This window comes from Zalophus californianus, chromosome 2, assembly GCF_009762305.2.
Source record: "Zalophus californianus isolate mZalCal1 chromosome 2, mZalCal1.pri.v2, whole genome shotgun sequence".
Taxonomy (NCBI): Eukaryota; Metazoa; Chordata; class Mammalia; order Carnivora; family Otariidae; genus Zalophus; species Zalophus californianus.
This window is the reverse complement of record NC_045596.1, coordinates 32,843,800-32,861,461: the sequence shown is the minus strand read 5'-3', so window position 1 is coordinate 32,861,461 and position 17,662 is coordinate 32,843,800. Positions and strand designations below refer to the sequence as shown.

The 17,662-nt window shown below is 36.0% G+C and overlaps 1 protein-coding gene across 2 annotated transcripts in view; it reads right to left on the bottom strand.

The window, feature by feature from the left end:
* Window positions 1–378: 378 nt before the first annotated feature.
* Window positions 379–17,662, bottom strand: part of UBE2K (ubiquitin conjugating enzyme E2 K) — a 74,220-nt gene continuing 56,936 nt past the window's right edge. For both annotated transcript variants that reach the window (XM_027599484.1, XM_027599485.2), the window contains 4 exons: window positions 17,449–17,531; window positions 9,390–9,489; window positions 5,142–5,270; window positions 379–4,827 (listed from right to left, as the gene is read on the bottom strand). In XM_027599484.1, the coding sequence (XP_027455285.1) occupies window positions 4,753–4,827; window positions 5,142–5,270; window positions 9,390–9,489; window positions 17,449–17,531 (387 nt within the window). In that variant the 3' untranslated portion in view covers window positions 379–4,752. The remainder of the gene's footprint in view (window positions 4,828–5,141; window positions 5,271–9,389; window positions 9,490–17,448; window positions 17,532–17,662) is intronic.

Sequence of the window (17,662 nt, the reverse complement as noted above, 5' to 3'; positions counted from 1 at the left end):
GAATAGTAACCCAGGTCTTTCTGAAACAATTCAAGAGTCTTTTCCATGGGAACAGGCACCCTCCTTTCCAGATTTACTTGTGTGCATAGATGAAAACAGAATAAACATTACCTTCAGTATCAATTCACTCTGGATTACTCTAAATTTTGGAGTAGGACCTAGCCAAATAATGTTCTATTTTCAAATAAATAACTTTAAACAGTTTCAACGCATTTTAAAATTCAAAGATCTAATATAATTTATCCCATTTATCATCATATGCTCATTACTATGAACCTTGTCTAGGAGACAGATCTACTTGCTTCTTTTTCTTGCTCAAAGTAATGTGGAAGTTTAACCGCCTACCTAGATGAATACCCAGAAAGAAGATATAAACCATTTTCAGGGGAAAACATGCATGCATTTATTTTTAAGAATTCCCAGTAAGGGGGGGAAAAAAAATTCAACATCTTTAAAAATGTGTTTATTTTTTAAAAAATCAGTTGTGTACAAAAGTGTTTCGTAGTTTTTAATTCTCAAGACAAATACCCAACCCTCCACCCATAGCCCACCCCACTTCAATGGTCTTTCTGGTAACCCTCCCATTTTCCCCTTACAGGAAGTTAATGGCTCAGAATAGACCCTCCTACAGAATTTATCATCACTAACAGATTGCTTAGAATAGAGATCTAGAGAAGCTAACAAGCAAGGTTCTTTCTCAGTGAGGTTAATGAGAATCCCTATAATGGCAGTAGACTTCCAGCAGACACCACAACAAAGCACCATCAATTGCTGAAAGCTAAAAAATAGATTATTATTTTCAATAGTATTTCATTTTCTATTGGAAAAGTCTTTAAATTACATTAAATAAGTCTCTTTCCCCCCAAAGAAATAGTCTAGCTTTTATTATGATGCCTGTAAAAAGTAGGTAACAGCAAGCACACAAGGATCGTTTAACAGCACAGTGCAATGATTTGTATTCACTCATCCCTAGAACCAAACTGATAAACTGTGCCACACCTGATTATATATATAGCAGCATGGTTGAAATAACCAAGCAAAAGGTGACACATTCACAACTTACATTTAGGTGACGATCACAGGCTTATGAGGGTAGATCAGTCCAATAAAGCAGTAACAGAACAAACAGGACAAGGGAGAGACTAACATTCCCCTATCCCTATGCCACAAGATTTTTGATCCATATTGCAACAGTGCAAACAGAACATGTGACATTACATGTTAGACACTGCAGGAAAGTAACATTTGGGAAAAAGGCTATTTATCAGTACATACTTCAAGTTACCTTCTTCCCCAGTGATAGCAAACAGCTGATGTTAAGCATTTATTTTAAACTGGTACTAAAGGAATGGAAATGCAAATTTTTTAAACCAATGGTTTGTACCCTGGAATTGAAATTTCTTGAACTAGAAAAAGTGATTAATACATCATTTTGTAAAAGTCCATGAAATAAAGTTAACTGTAAACGGACAGCTTCCTTTATCATATCCAAACATTGTTTCCATCTATGTACAAGGAAGTATACCTGGCTCCAACCCTTCCCTGCCCGAATCCATCTTAAATCTTTAAAACAACAACAAAAATGCTTTATTTCCTGTGTCGCTACAAGTACTGTGGGAACATTATCATACCCTTGCTGCAGAGTTTTAAAAGCTCAAATCAGGCATACACTTATAGCCAAGATCTGCTTTTCACATCGATCAACTTATTAATAAGCAGCCTAAACAGTAACACAATATGCTGCATTCTGTAGTGCATAAATAAGCAATATCCACTTTAACTGCCAATTCTTTCTTATACTTTAAAAAATTATTTTTGCATAGTTTTAAGCGCCATCACAAATGTGAAATACTTCCAAAAAGAAAAAAGTCAGTCTTTCATTTCATAGATTACTCTTCTCAAAAGCAAAATACCCAGAATCCAAACACATATATACTTGAATGTATTATGTGTTTAAGTAAACCACAGTCACAATTCCAAATATTTGGGGGAGCCAACTCAGAGAATCTAATTTAGTACAAAGTTCTCAAATACTGATATACCACCTACTGTATACTTACTTGGGTAACAAATTGCTATTCATTCATGATCTGTAGTGAAATTCTACTATACAGCTAAGTATTTGTCCTTTTAAAAGTTGGGCACATACCCAGGAAATAGACCCAATTATAATAAAAACCTACCGAAATATCAGCGACCTCTAGCAAATCTGCCTGCCCTAAATATTTTATATATATATATATGTTAAATATATATATATTTAACCATAATTTTTGAGGCCTTCACAACTGATGAATCACAAAAAATTGAGAATTATAAAAATAATTTCCACCAGGGTACCTTTTCTCTAGACCTGCAGTTTTAGTGTTTTAGTGTCCTTTTCCCAAACCCTTAAGACCAGAGGAAAAAAAGCAATTGCCTTAATTTTTATGTTTGGGAAAACTACATTTATCTGTAGAGAAGTGAAAAACAAGAAACAGAAGGAAAGTGGGAAATGCACCAGAAAGGAAAGAGGGATTATCACATTTAATGTAAATGAGGTAAATATATTTTTGAAATGAAAAATGCATTATGGAAAACCTCTTTTACCAAATATTGTACTTTTCAATTTCCTGGGCACTGAGGATACTGAATTGTAGTTGGATGAGATTACCTATGGGGTTAATGTGCTTAAAAATCAAAGGCAAGGTATAAAGGTATAGCTGCCTCCAAGAGCTAAGTATGTAATGTTTGACCTTAGTAACCTCTGAGTTCATTCTCTCTTGTCTAACCACAGGACAATTAAATATACCCTGATAATACAGGCAAATAGCAAATTGGGTAGATGTGTTTGATGTTGAAAATAATCCAAATATTACCAAGCCAACCCTCCACTAAAAGAAAAAGAATTAATTCTAACCAACGGTGGAACAAAACTGTCCACATTTCATACAATCCCAACCTTACTTCAAAATATAAAGAAAAGTACAAGGTTTTAGCTATTTAAAATAAATAAAGAAAAATCTTGTTTCCTTTGGCATCTTTAGAAAGTAACTAAACTATAACAATTAAAGGAGGTGATTGTATAAAGAAATTTATGCTTAAGCAAACATATAGGGGAAAAAAACATAGCAACTTGTGTTTAGTATGCAATAGTATCAACTACAAGAGCTTACTATTAATTAGCCTTACAAGTTTTTGGAAGAACCTTCACATCTTTAACATTACAATATATTTAATAATGGTTCTTTTATTGCTTCTAAGATTATTGAGAAGTCAAATGAAATTATGCTGAATTTATGGTTCAAAACTATTTTCCAAACACTTAATGATTATAATTTAGGATAAATAACACTTGAAGAAAGCAAACCTTTTATAATATGACTTTCAATATACAGCCTTACTTTAATTCATTCTCATTCCATTACATTGTTATTTGCATTGGTCCTGAAAATTTAATAAGAACTGTGTTTCTATGTATAGAACTGTCTGCATAAATCCATTTCAGCCTTCATAAAATGGTCACATTAGTGTTTGAGCTTGCAAAACTAATAATTTTCAAACTTTTGAACTTAGAATGAAATGTAACTTTAATACGAATAGAAAGTCTGACTATGTACAAGAAAAGGTAAAGTTTTCAATTCTCATCAGAAACATCATAAAGAAAGCTAGATTTATAACACACTTCTATTCCTATGTGTATCTGAAGTATGTACAGTAAAACACCACACAGCTTTCATGTGTCAATAGGGGCAAATGCAAGCAAGACTGACTTGTAAAGTACCTGATAAAGCAATCTCTATAAAGCCAAAATTAGGCTAAAAAACTGCCAACAGTTGATTGCATCCTTGCAAGTTCTCAAAGAAAATTTCATCAGTTTAAAAATAGAAAAATGTCAAATTCACTGAAAAACTAAGTTGGGTTCTTTCATTAAATCTTGGGAATACTACAACATTAAGTATTTACTGTTTTTGCAAGAGGAACAAAATTGGCAGCTCCATTTTTACATTATTACTCACATAGGAAAGTTTTAAGAGTGAAGAACTGTAACAAAACATTCCAAATGGACGACCTAAAAATGGAGCAAGGGATACTGCCCCTCGGCATTTTCCTCCACCAAATATAGAGAAATTTACTATTAGAATATTAGCTGTGTGTGGTAAGAGGGGGAAAAATAGATATGGTGTCCCAGTCTGTTGACAAGGACAAAAAGGCTCTGAATAGGTCACCATCTTCAATTCTGGATAAATCTCATATTTAAGAATTCTCAAATGCTTAAAATGGTGGTCTTTTCAGCTACCCATCCTAAGAAGTCAAGTACAAGCATGCAAGTAAATTCACAGGCACAGAGGATCCATGTTAAAAACAGTTAAGGTAGCTGTGATGCAACACCAACAATTTGAATGGCCCTGACACACTCAAAATATTATCTTAATTATTCAACAAAATCCTGAAGCAAACTCTTGCTAGTCTTGGTACACTGCTAAACACTAAAGTAGCATGTTTTTTCCATGGTTTTAGCTTAGCTCAAAGAATTTTTACACTATTAAGAAAAAAAATTAAAGTATTTCCCCTTTTTAAATTTACACAGACGTTTAATTAGCTTTATTTACAGAGCAGGGATTTTTTTCAGTCTCCAATGTTGCCTAGATAACATCATTAGGCAAGAATGCCAGTTTAAAAGAAATCTATGCAGAATCCTAAAAATAACAGATGTTGATGCTCCTCAAGAAGGGGCAAGCTTGACTATATCAGCAGCTCTTTCTCTATGCCTCAGTTACTCAGAAGCAATTCTGTTGCAGTCTCTACATCCCATGATTTTGAAGACAAGGCCACTATTACCGCATTCTGTAGAGAAGAAAAGGGGACAAAAAAAACAAATCTCAAAATATTTTTAAAATACTGAATCATGCACTATCTTTATATTGAGAAAGCACACTTGTTTTCTTAAGTTGCCTTGTATTTGTAGTGCATAAAAAGCCTCTAAACCAATGACTGGAATTAGCAAAAGGAAAAGAAACGAATCACTGATTGTAGTAACAGAAGAAAGTTTATAAAAACTAGATTTAGAGTATCTTTGAACCACTTTTGTCAGCCAAGGATCTGCAGCAATAATTTAACTCAATCAATGTATCAAAATAAGCAAGCCTTTTGGTACTTACCCTATCAAAGCCCATAGCACATAGGTTTTCTATTTTTTTGGTGTATTCTGGACTAGAAACTGGTGCTCCAGCATACACATGTGCCCAAAGTCGAGCTGTCTGTTTGAACATTTCAGGATTTTGTTTGTACTACAATGAAGAAACAAATTGAATGACATGACAATGCAGTCACAATATTCAATAGTAATTACCTAAGAACTGGCTTTTTCTAAGTAAAAGTAATTTACATTTAAAATGTAATTGATTCAACTTTCTGTTGCATATAAGGTCACTCAAGAAAAAAGGTCCGACCTGAAGCTGTGATTCACAAGTGTTGGCTAAAAAAAAAGACCAATTATATTTATGAACTTTAATCTCCAATTTCAATAGATACAAGTAACAGAAAACTAATACTAATTGAAGTGAGGTACAGACATGTTTCTGAACACTGCAAAGTGTCAAACATTATACAACCAAACAAAATTGTTTTCTTCTAAAATTGTATGGACATTAACTAACAAATGTGACAGACTTTTGTATTAACCACAGCTCAGAAAAAAATACAACTAGACTTTGCTGCTTTGCTAGAACTGTATTCGTATACAATGATTTAAGAAAATACCATGTGCAAAGCCTTTTTAAAAAGATTTTATTTTGGGGGCACCTGGCTCGCTCAGTTGGTAGAGCAAGCAACTCTTATTCTCAGTGTTTTGAGTTCAGGCCCCATGTTGGGCATGGAGCCTACTTAAAGGAAAAAAAAAAAGATTTTTAAGTAATCTCTACACCCATCATGGGGCTCAAACTTACAACCCTGAGATCAAGAGTCACATGCTCCACTGACTCAACATGCAGTTTCTTTTTTTTTAAGATTTTATTTATTTTTTTGTCAGAGAGCGCACAAGTAGGGAGAGCTGCAGGTAGAGGGAGAGGGAGAAGGAGGCTCACCAAGCAGGGAGCCCGATACGGGGCTCAATCCCAGGATGCTGGGATCATGACCTGTGCCGAAGGCAGACACTTAACCAACTGAGCCACTCAGGAGTCCCTCGATAAGCAGTCTCAATTTATAGCATCTTTTGAGATGTTTATGAACTCACCATATAGTACTTTTAAAAGGTAAGACTTCCCATTCTCATTAGAAAGAGATAAATTCATTCTTAAATACTCTGGAACCAATATTACTTAACAAATGAAGTATAAATTTAAAATAACTGTTCAATTCACTTTAATATTTCTTTTAAAAGCACATGTATTGAATATTTTAAGACTGATCAGCTTCTATTATATATTAAAATGATAAATCTAGTTTCTACCTTAATTTCTAACAAGGAAGTCAAATTACTGAACTCTTTGAGGAGCTACAGGAAAGCTCTAAGTCCAACTTCAGCCTTTGAGGCTCAGAACTCCACAGGACATCAAAGCTGAGATTCAAGCCATGCTTCTGACTACCAAAAGCAAATCAACAGTACATACATACAGCATGTAAAACCCTAATTCTAAGCACTCTGAAACAAACAACAGTAGAATGTATTAACAAAGATATACATAAAATAAGGAGTGAACAGCTTTTCAAGGGAAAGGAATAGGTTTACTAAGAGGAACCAGGCAGAGGAAACATGGCAGATTGAGTGAAATGACTGGCAGAAATGAACACCATCTTGAAAATGCAGGAGTCCAAGAAATAGTAAAAATTTAGGAGATGAAGCTGGGTTTGTAGACAGTTCAAACCATGGAAAGACTCTATAAATGAAAGAATCTAGATTTACCAAGTAGGTGATAGCAGAGCTTCTTTAAAAAAAAAAAAAAAGATTTTATTTATTTATTTGACAGAGAGAGACACAGCGAGAGAGGGAACACAAGCAGAGGGGGTGGGAAAGGGAGAAGCAGCTTCCCGCCAAGCAGGGAGTCTGATGCGGGGCTCGATCCCAGGACCCTGGGATAATGACCTGAGCTGAAGGCAGACGCTTAACAACTGAGCCACCCAGGCAAGCCCCAAAAGCAGAGCTTCTAATAGATTTTTAGTAGTAAGATAAAGTAAGATTTGTACTTTAAAAAGTTCACTGGTATCAATGCAGAAGATGGGATGAGGAGGAGATCGAGGAAGGGACAGCTATCAGAGTAGTTGAATTGAGAATTTTTTTTTTTTTTTTAAGATTTGAGAGGGAGAGTACAGAGGGATAGTGACAGGGAGAAGCAGACTCCCGCTGAGCAGAGAGCCCGTTGTGGGACTCGATCCCAGGACCCTGAGATCATGACCTAAGCCAAAGGGAGACGCCTAACTGACTGAGCCACCCAGGCGCCTGAGAAGTTTTTTAAAATGTGAACTAAGGCAAATCAGAGAAGTATGACAGAGATACTGGGAATGGAACCACCAAGAGAAAAGGAGGCATAGAGAATTCCAACTCTGTGGCTTGGATATTTAACTAAGCTGATGATGGTATCACATAAGGATGGACAAGTTCATAGGATTTAAGATTCTATCTTCAGTATGGGAATGTTGTGCTGAGGTATCCATGAAACATTCATAAAGAACTATCCAGTTCTTTTCTTTCCTTTTTTTTTTTTTTAAAGATTTTTATTTATTTATTTGACGGAGAGTGAGAGCAGGAACACAAGCAGGGGGAGTGGGAGAGGAAGAAGCAGGCTTCCCGCTGAGCAGGGAGCCCAATGTGGGGCTCGATCCCAGGACCCTGGGATCCTGACCTGAGCCGAAGGCACATGCTTAACAACTGAGTCACCCAGGCGCCCCTAGAACTATCCAGTTCTGAATAGGCTCTTGGGCTCAGGGAGAAGTCAAGCCTAAACATTTTCTCAATTTACAGGTGATAATATCAGTGTGGATACGATCATCCAAGTGACCATATGTAATGGAAAATAAAAGGAACAATGTCTAAACCAAGGAACTCTATTTAAAAGGAGGAAGAAGAGAAACTGTAGGAACTATGAAGGAACAACTACAACTACCAAGATGAGAACAGAGTAGTATCTCAGAAGTCAAGAGAAGAAAAAAATTCTAGGTCGGGGTGGGGGAAAAAAAGGCTCAGTAAATCCTAATGGCTTAGAATAGGGGTTGAGGCAAACTTTCTCACAGGACCAGATAATAATTATTTCAAGCTTTCAGACCATACCGTTTTTGTTGCAACTACTCAACCCTGCCACTTGTGGCTGGAAGGTAAACAAATGGATGTGGCTGTATTCCAATAAAACATTATTTACAAAAATAGTAAGTCTAGCTATAATTTGCTGACCTCTGCCTTGGAGATCAGATCAGAAGTGAAAAATATTTATTCCATTTGGCAATTTTAAGATCCTTCGTAACTTTTACCATGCCATTTCAGCCACAGCCGGAGCTGGTTAAAATTATCATCAGGTGGGGGAGAACATGGAGCAAATGTTTTACAACCTGAACCTCAGAACTGTGATCCTCCAAGGAGAGTGCTACTTGAAGAAAAGAAAAAAAGTCGAATGGCTTCTCAGGCATTTTGTTTTCTGTGCACATAAAAGCCATAGCTGCAGTAGAGTGGCCCGTGTTTTGAGCACTCAGATTTCAGTTCTTTTTTAAAACATTTTATTTATTTATTTGACAGAGAGAGACACAGCGAGAGAGGGAACACAAGCAGGGGGAGTGGGAGAGGGAGAAGCAGGCTTCCTGCCGAGCAGGGAGCCCGATGTGGGGCTCGATCCCAGCACCCTGGGATCATGACCTGAGCCAAAGGCAGACGCTTAACGACTGAGCCACCCAGGCGCCCCAGATTTCAGTTCTCTTAAAAGTGAAAAAGGGATCGACTGACCGTTCATTGTTGTTCCGTAACTAGTGTAAAATATGTATATGTTTATCTTTATTTTTATAACATGCAAATACATTTAAATTTATAGTTACAAAAAATTATCACCAGGAAGGAATTATCACTAAATGGAGGGATAGATAGATACACACACGATTAAGCAGGTATAGTAAAATCTCAATCACAGAATCCCTATGTAGGTAGGAATATGGGTGTTCACTATATAAATCTTTTGACACTGTGTGTTTGAAAATTTCCGTTAGTTTTTTTTAAAAACCATCTATCATATATCCAATTAAATTAGTATATTAAAAATCAATAAAGTTTTTACTATGACAGCTGACAAAATAATCTTACCACAAGAAAGAAAACCACTTCCAAATTTAGTTTCAATAGAACCACGCACATGTGTTAATACTGCAAACCATTACAGTAGTAGAGACTCATAGGTAAACATAAGGACGTCTTTCAAAAGCAGCCATCTTACCTGATTTGCTACTACTGCATCCTGTGGATCATCTGGTTCTGCAGCTGCCAATAGGGCTTGCAATGACAATAATACCGTGCGGAGAGTCATTGCTGCTGCCCTAAAAATCAAACAGGAAAATATCGCAGTTAAGAACATGCTGCATGACAAAAGCAAAGTGGATGTTTTCTGAATAAAATATAAAAACTACTGGAGCTAAAAAAAAAAAATCTAGATTTTATCTTAATCATGTAATTTATAGAAATTTATATATCTATCATATTTTTTTTCAGACAAGTCAAACCATCCTGAACTGGACTTGCTTTTCTTATTGTTGTATCCTTCTGGTCAGCTTTACTCATTGACTTTTTATCCATTTCTCTACACATAAAGTGATAAACTAGTATATACAACTTTCTTTCAGTGCCATCCCAAAAACATGTAAAATACCATCAAGCAAATATTTCTTACTTTCAAGAAAGTGTGAAATCATTCCATAACATTCTGACTACAGCAAGTTATTTGCTTAAAATATATCACTTAATCCATGCATCTATATAAAGCAAGTATTTATCTGAAAGCTTCATGACACTGGAGTTGACAATGATTTCTTGGATAGGACATAGAAAGTGCAGGCAACAACAGAAAAAATAGAGAAATTGGTCTAACTATATCAAAGTTAACTGTGTAGAGAAAAATCTCCCGTGCAAAGGATAAAAATTAACAGAGTGAAAGGCAGTCCAGAGAATGGGAGAAAATATTTGCAAATTATGGATCTGATAAAGGGTTAATGTCTGGAATATATAAAGAACTCCTATAACTCAACAATAAAAACCCAATTAAAAAATAAGAAAGGACTTGAACAGACATTTCTCCAGAAGATATACAAATATCTGATAAGCACATGAAAAGATGCTTAATATCACTCATCATTAGGGAAACAAATCAAACAATGAGATACTACCTCACATCCATTAGGATGGCTACTATCAAAACAAAAAATAACAGTTGTTGGTGAAGATGCAGAGTCATTGGAACCCTTATGCACAGCTGGTGGGAATGCAAAATGAACAATTACAGAAAACAGTATAGCAATTCTTCAAAAAACTTAAACACAGAATTACCATATGATCCAACAATTCCACTTGTAGGGAGGTACATATCCAAAATAAGTGAAACCAAGGACTCAGATATTTGTACACCCATGTTTATACAAGGATTATTCACAATAGCCAGAAGGTAGAAGTAACTCACTTCCATCAACCCATGAATGAATAAAATATGGTATATACATACATTGGAATATTATTCAGCCTTACAAAGGAAGATAAATCAGACACATGCTACAACATGGATGAGTCCCGATGACATTATGTTAAGTGAAGCCAGGAATAAAAAGATAAATACTATGATTCATGAGGTACCTAGAAAAGCCAAATTCATAGAGACAGAAAGTAGAATGGTGGTTGTCACTGGTTGGAGGGTGAGAAAAACAGGAAGTTATTGTTTAATAGGTATGGTTTCAGTTTTGAAAGATGAAAAGGTGGGAGGGGACAGGGTAGAAGGATGAAGAGGGCACAGAGGACTTTTAGGGGAGTGAAAATACTCTGTATACCACAATGATGGATACATGTCATCATACACTTGTTCAAATGTATAGAATGGACAACACCAAGAGTGAACCATAATATAAACTAAGGACTCTGGGTGACTGAGATAGGTCAATGCAGGTTCCTCAGCTTTAACAAATGTACCATTCTGACAGAGGATGCTGATTATAGGGGAGGCTATGTATATGTAGGGACAGGGAGTATATGGGAAATTTTGGTACCTTCCTCTCAATTTTGCTATGAATCTAGAACTGCTCTAAAAAAATAAGGTCCTGGAGACTGGTAGCATAACAATGTGAATATACTTAGTAATACTCATCTATACACTTACTTGAAACAGTGAAGATTTCCACGTTATATGTCAATTAAAAAAACCAAGATGATAAATTTTATGTCATATATTTTACAATATAAAAAACTTATTATTTTTAAAAGATTTGTCATAGAGAGAGAGAGCAGGGAGAGCAACAGGGAGAGCAGCAGGCAGAGGGCAAAGCAGGCTCCCTGCTGAGCAAGGAACCCAATGCGGGACTCAATCCCAGGACCCTGGGATCATGACCTGAGCCGAAGGCAGACGCTTAACCGACTGAACCACCCAGGAGTCCTTAAAAAAACTTTATTTTTTATTTTTTTAAGATTTATTTTTTTTAGGGCACCTGAGGGATCCTGTTCTCCCTCTCCCACTCCCCCTGCTTGTATTCCCTCTTTTTTTTTTTTTTTTAAGATTTTATTTATTTGTCTGACAGAGAGAAACACAGTGAGTGAGGGAACACAAGCAGGGGGAGAGTGAGAAGCAGGCCTCCCGCCGAGCAGGGAGCCTGATGCAGGGCTCGATCCCAGGACCCTGGGATCACGACCCGAGCTGAAGGCAGACGCCCAACGACGGAGCCACCCAGGCACCCCTAAAAAACTTTTTTTAAAGTCAGGAGTTCTTCCCTTAAAGATTTGTAAGTTTTTATTATAAATACTTTCTACTTCTTTTATTTACAGTTTTATTTTATTTCATTTGTTTTACTTACAGTCTTTATTGGGAGGACACAAACTATTATAGACCTCAGATTTACAACTTCAAAAATCAGAAACTAAGGACCTAAAGATGAACATTTTGCAAGGGACAGGTTGCTCTCAATATGAAAGGAAAAATCTTAGATTTGATTCATAATAATCTCAATGAGAAAAAGTTATGTTTTCTGCATGCTTCAAATTTTTCATAATGAAATGTTGGGGGAGGTATTAAAAAAAAAAAAAGAATTAGTTGGCTAAAAAGAAATCTAAATGACACCTGGAATTAATATTGCATGTCAACTATACCTCAATTAAAAAAAACATAAAACTCATTTAGTTGGTTAAGTGTCTGACTCTTGATTTTGGCTCAGGTCATGATCTCAGGGTTGTGAGATCCATCCCCATGTTGGGCTCCACGCTGGGCATGGAGTCTGCATAAAATTCTCTCTCTCCCTCTGCAGCCCCCCTTAAAAAAAAAACAAACAAAAGTAAGAGTGGGTGCAGGTAAAAATGAATGAATGAATGAATGAATGAATGAATAAATTTTTTTAAAATGCTAGAGGAAAAAAAAAATCCCTAAATGCAAAGTTTTAAGCTGGACAAAAAATTAATGGTAAACAGTGACACTGTTTTAATAATCAGTTGTAGTAAAATTATTATTAAAACATAACCTAGAATCATGGAACACTACATCAAAAACTAATGATGTAATGTATGGTGATTAACATAACAATAAAAAATTATTTTAAAAAATAAATAAGCTAAAAAAATAAAGAAATAAAACATAACCTAGTTTTCTGGCTCTAAATACTATAGCAATTACAACATCTTTGATAGTGTAAAGAAATGTGTACATTTTGGGGGGTGCCTGGGTGGCTCAGTTGGTTAAGCATCTGCCTTCGGCTCAGGTCATGATCCCAGGGTCCTGGGATTGAGCCCCATGTCAAGCTCCCTGCTCAGCGGAGAGCCTGCCTCTCCCTTTCTCCCCCACACCCGCTCATGCTCTCTCAAATAAATAAAATCTTAGAAAAAAAAATTTTTTAAACATGTATGCTGACTGATCTACATTAATTTTTAAATCTAAATTTAGTAATGTGAAAAAGTATACAAGTAAAAATATAATCTTTCATTCCATTTATTGTTCTTTTTACATAGTACTGACTAAATTCATAATGCACTGAGATTTTTTAGGATTCAGTGTAAAAAACAAACCCTAACAGGCAAATAGGAATATGAAATTTCAAAATGTCAGCTAATTTTAATAGTTAATGGATGATGTACCTTATAAATCCATCCTCAGTAAATTAATTTTGCCCAGATCTCAATATTTAACACAGTTAAGATGGCTAAATAAATATTCATGCATACAGACTCAGAAGGGTCTCCAAAACATACAATAGCTATGTGAATCGTCAATACTGTTGACTAACTTTCTGTTAAGGGTCTTCAGAAGACGATCAATATAATTGATGTTTATTCAAAACACTGACTGCTACTTAAAGAGTATGGCAGCTTTTTTGTTATAATTTTTTATTAAAATATAATAAGCAGAGTTAAATGCTATACATGTGGATGAATTTTTGTATATGTATATACCCACGTAACCAACACATAGATCAAAATTTAGAGTATTTCCAGCACTCAAAAAAAACTTCACTCTTGCAACTCCCTTTCACAAGCCTCACATACCCCCACCACTGTCCTAATTTCTATCACCATAAATTAGTTTAGGCTTATTTATTTGAGAGAGAGAGAGAGAGAGAACAGAGAGACAGAGCATGAGGAGAGGGGCAGAAGGAGAAGCAGACTCCCCGCTGAGCAGGGAGCCCAATGCGGAACTCCATCCCAGGACCCTGAGATCATGACCTGAGCTGAAGGCAGATGCTTAACTGACTGCGCCCCAGTTTTGGCTCATTTTGAATTTTGTAAGAACAGAATCATACAGTATGTGCTTCTTTGTGTCTGCTTTGGTCACTCAACATGTCTGTGAGAATTATCCATGCTGTTTGTGTCAATATGTTTTTTTTTTTTTAAGATTTTATTTATTTATTTGACAGAGACAGTGAGAACAGGAACACAAGCAGGGGGAGTGGGAGAGGGAGAAGCAGGCTTCCCGCTGAGCAGGGAGCCCGATGTGGGACTTGATCCCAGGACCCTGGGATCATGACCTGAGCCAAAGGTAGATGCTTAACGACTGAACCACCCAGGCGCCCAATATGCTTTTTTTTTTTAAACTACTATGTAGTGTTTCACTGTACAATTATTCCATCATATATCCATTTTCTTGTTAATAGACATTTGGGTTACTGAATAAATGTGCTATGAGTATTTTTGTACAAGTCTTTTGGGGGACATATGCATTCATTTCTCTTGGATATAGACCTAGAGGTGGAACTGCTAGGCCCTATCAAAGGTGTACGTTTAGCTCTGGTAGATACTGCTGGTTGAGTAGTTGAACCACATTCCTACCATCAATGCATGACAACTATTTATAAGTATGTAGCAGTATCTAATTGTAATTTTAATTTGCATCTCCCTAATAACTAATGATGCTGAGCACTGCTTATCAACCACATAGGTATTCTCTTAATGCCTATTCATGTCTTTTAAAAGGGCAGTATCACTGAGTGCAATTTTTATGTGTAGTCATTTTCTTCTATTTCCCCAGGTAAATAGACACCTATAGTCATAATAGGTGTCAGTGGAAAAACATCAGAAAATAGTTTCCACATAGAATACACTGGAGTGTGGAGTTAATAAACCATACTAACATACAGTTGTTAAATATTAAAGGTAAACCGCCGTATGTATTAACAAAAGACCAAGAGTTTTCTAGCACACCTATCCCAAATTATTCAATGTTTATTCAACTTATTTTTCTGAAGATTACTATCCTCTAGTTTTCTTTACCAAATTCCAGCTCTGAAGCCTAAGTAAACATGAATATCCACTGACTGTCAATTATACCTCAATAAATTGGGGGGGGGGGCTTAGGATATCCATGCATACCTAATCTCACCTATTTTTATCTGACGTGTCTTTGACATTTTAAAATATTTCAATTACATAGATATGAAATGAGGCTAAATTCAGCTATTTCACATCTGCCTAAGGAAATGGGAACAGTTGACAACTGTTTCAGTACAAAAGTGCCAAGTTCTCTCTCTACATATATACCATAATTTTTCAACTATCTATAGGGAGATAATCAGAAGTAGCAGTACTGCTGGCTTAACTCTGAACAAAAAGGGGAGTCAGTGGAAAATTTTAGTCTGGAGCTGTATTTGTTTTTAAAAAGGGATGGATGTGGGGAGGAGGGGAGCAGGGAGGAGAGTATCATTCTCTGAGAATTGCTGAGTAGGACAAAGTCAGAAGCAGGGAGACAGGCTACAGTAATCATCCAGGGAAGAGGTAATGCGATTTGGGCCAGGTAGTAGTAAATGAAACTGCTGATAAGATTTTGGAAGTTTCACTAATAAGATTTGCAAACAGGGTACAGGGTACCAGAGAAACAAGAACCAAGGATCATGATGAGGTTTTGGCCAGAGCAACTGCAACAATGTAGTTGCCAACAGCTTAGATGGGGTGATGCAGGTTTGGGGTTAGGGGAGTATCAGTTCAGTTTTCAACATGTTTTAAATGTCTACTACATACATATTGAAGTACAGATGTTAAGCAGGCAGCAGCATATGAGTGTGGAGTCCAAGAAAGATAAACTTATGAGTTGCTGGTATTTAAAAAGTGAAGTTCTAAAATCAGATGAGCATACCAGGAAAGTGAGTATAGATGAAAAGTAGCAGAGATAAAGACTTAGCCCCGAGGTACTCTCATGTGCAAAGCTGCTAGAAACAAGGAGGAACTAGTTAAGAAATCTGGGAATGGGCACAGAAAAGGGGAGAATAAAAGAACTAATGTCCCAGAAACCAAGTGAAAGAAGTACAACGTCTGCAAATATTCATTAGTATCACTGAATGATCGAACTATTATAAGGGGCCTCTGAAATAAATTTATGGATAAAAACACTGAGGCCCACAAATTGTGAAAAGTCACAAATTAAAAGAATGACAGAATAAAATTAGTTCTATTTCACACTATTCCGTGTTTAAGGGTATGGAATACAGATCAAGAAACTAGACCCCAAGAGATGATCTGAGGGAGGAGGCTTTACTCAGATGTGCTATTAGAATGGAAAAGCAAAACCAAACCAACAATTCTTGTCTGTTTATCCAATTACTAAATAAACCAAATCACCCAAACACTAAATGTTGTCATTTTGTTTCACCTTGTTCATGTTCAAGTTCCATCCTTTCCCTTTCTTAAATCAAACACATAGCTTATTACTGTTTTCACCCACTCTGATAACTTTTTTATATACTTCTTGTCTTAGTTTTTTTCCATTCATATTATTAGAATATACCAGGCTCTATTCTAAGAAAATTACATAAAACAATTCATTTAATCCTTTTAACAGCCCTATGAAGTATTAACCCCATCTTGTGAGATGAGGACACTAAGGCACAAAGGTTAGGTAATTTCCTCAAGACCACAGTTTAGTAAATGGCAGTTAGGATTTGAACTTAATGGCTCCAGGGTAAGAATTCTTAAAACACTCTGCTGCTAAAATCAAATCAGACAAAACATGTTAAAGCACTGTAAAGTGCTATGCAAATGAAGACATCACTTTACAAAGGTACTCCTTTCTTACAACTCTGAGAACCTTAACTAAGCTCACTTAACACAACTTTTAACATTTTTCTTGCCTATACCCCAACCACATCAGAGCTGATTACTTCAATACTTAAATTTTTTTAGTCTTTCACAAATATCTTCCAGAGACAGCAAAGAACCAAATTTACCAAAATAAATTAAATCAAGACTTTGCAAAATGTAATAAGTCACTAATTTTTTTTTAAGATTATATTTATTTCTTTGAGAGACAGCAAAAGCGATCACAGAGGCAGAGAAGTGGACTTGCCGCTCAGTGGAGAGCCCGATGTGGGGCTCGATCCCAGGACCCTGAGATCTTGACCTGAGCCGAAGGCGGACGCTCAACCGACTGAGCCACCCAGGTGCCCCATAAGTCACTATTTAAATAATGATTGTGATCTCAATTCTAACACACTTTTTAATAAAGACTTATTTATTTTACAGAGGTGTAGGAGGGATAAAGGGAGAGGGAGAGAGAATCTCAAGCAGACCCCACACTTAGCGCAGAGCCAACGTGGGGCTCAATTGAGCTCATGACCTGAGCTGAAACCAAGAGTCAGATGCTTAACCAACTGCAACACCCAGACACCCCAACACATTTTTGATCATGCACTTAAGAGACTTCATAAGATTTTAAAATTACAGCCCAAATAAGAGAAAGTATAATATATGCTTATGTTTTGAGGCAATTACATGCATAACACTCTAAATATAGCCTTGGAATTAACAGAGAAGAAAGTGAATTCAAAATCTCTTACCATTGATCTTTCAGGATATCCAAACAAATAGCCCCTGTGACGGAACTAATATTAGGATGCCATATTTTAGTGATAAACCGGACCTAGAATATAAAGCACACTTGAGTTTTTAAATAACAGAAATAAAACACATGTAGTTCAAATATAATGACAAGAAAATGAAATCCTCAGATTAAAAAAATAAAGTCCATACTTACATTACTATCATTTTGCC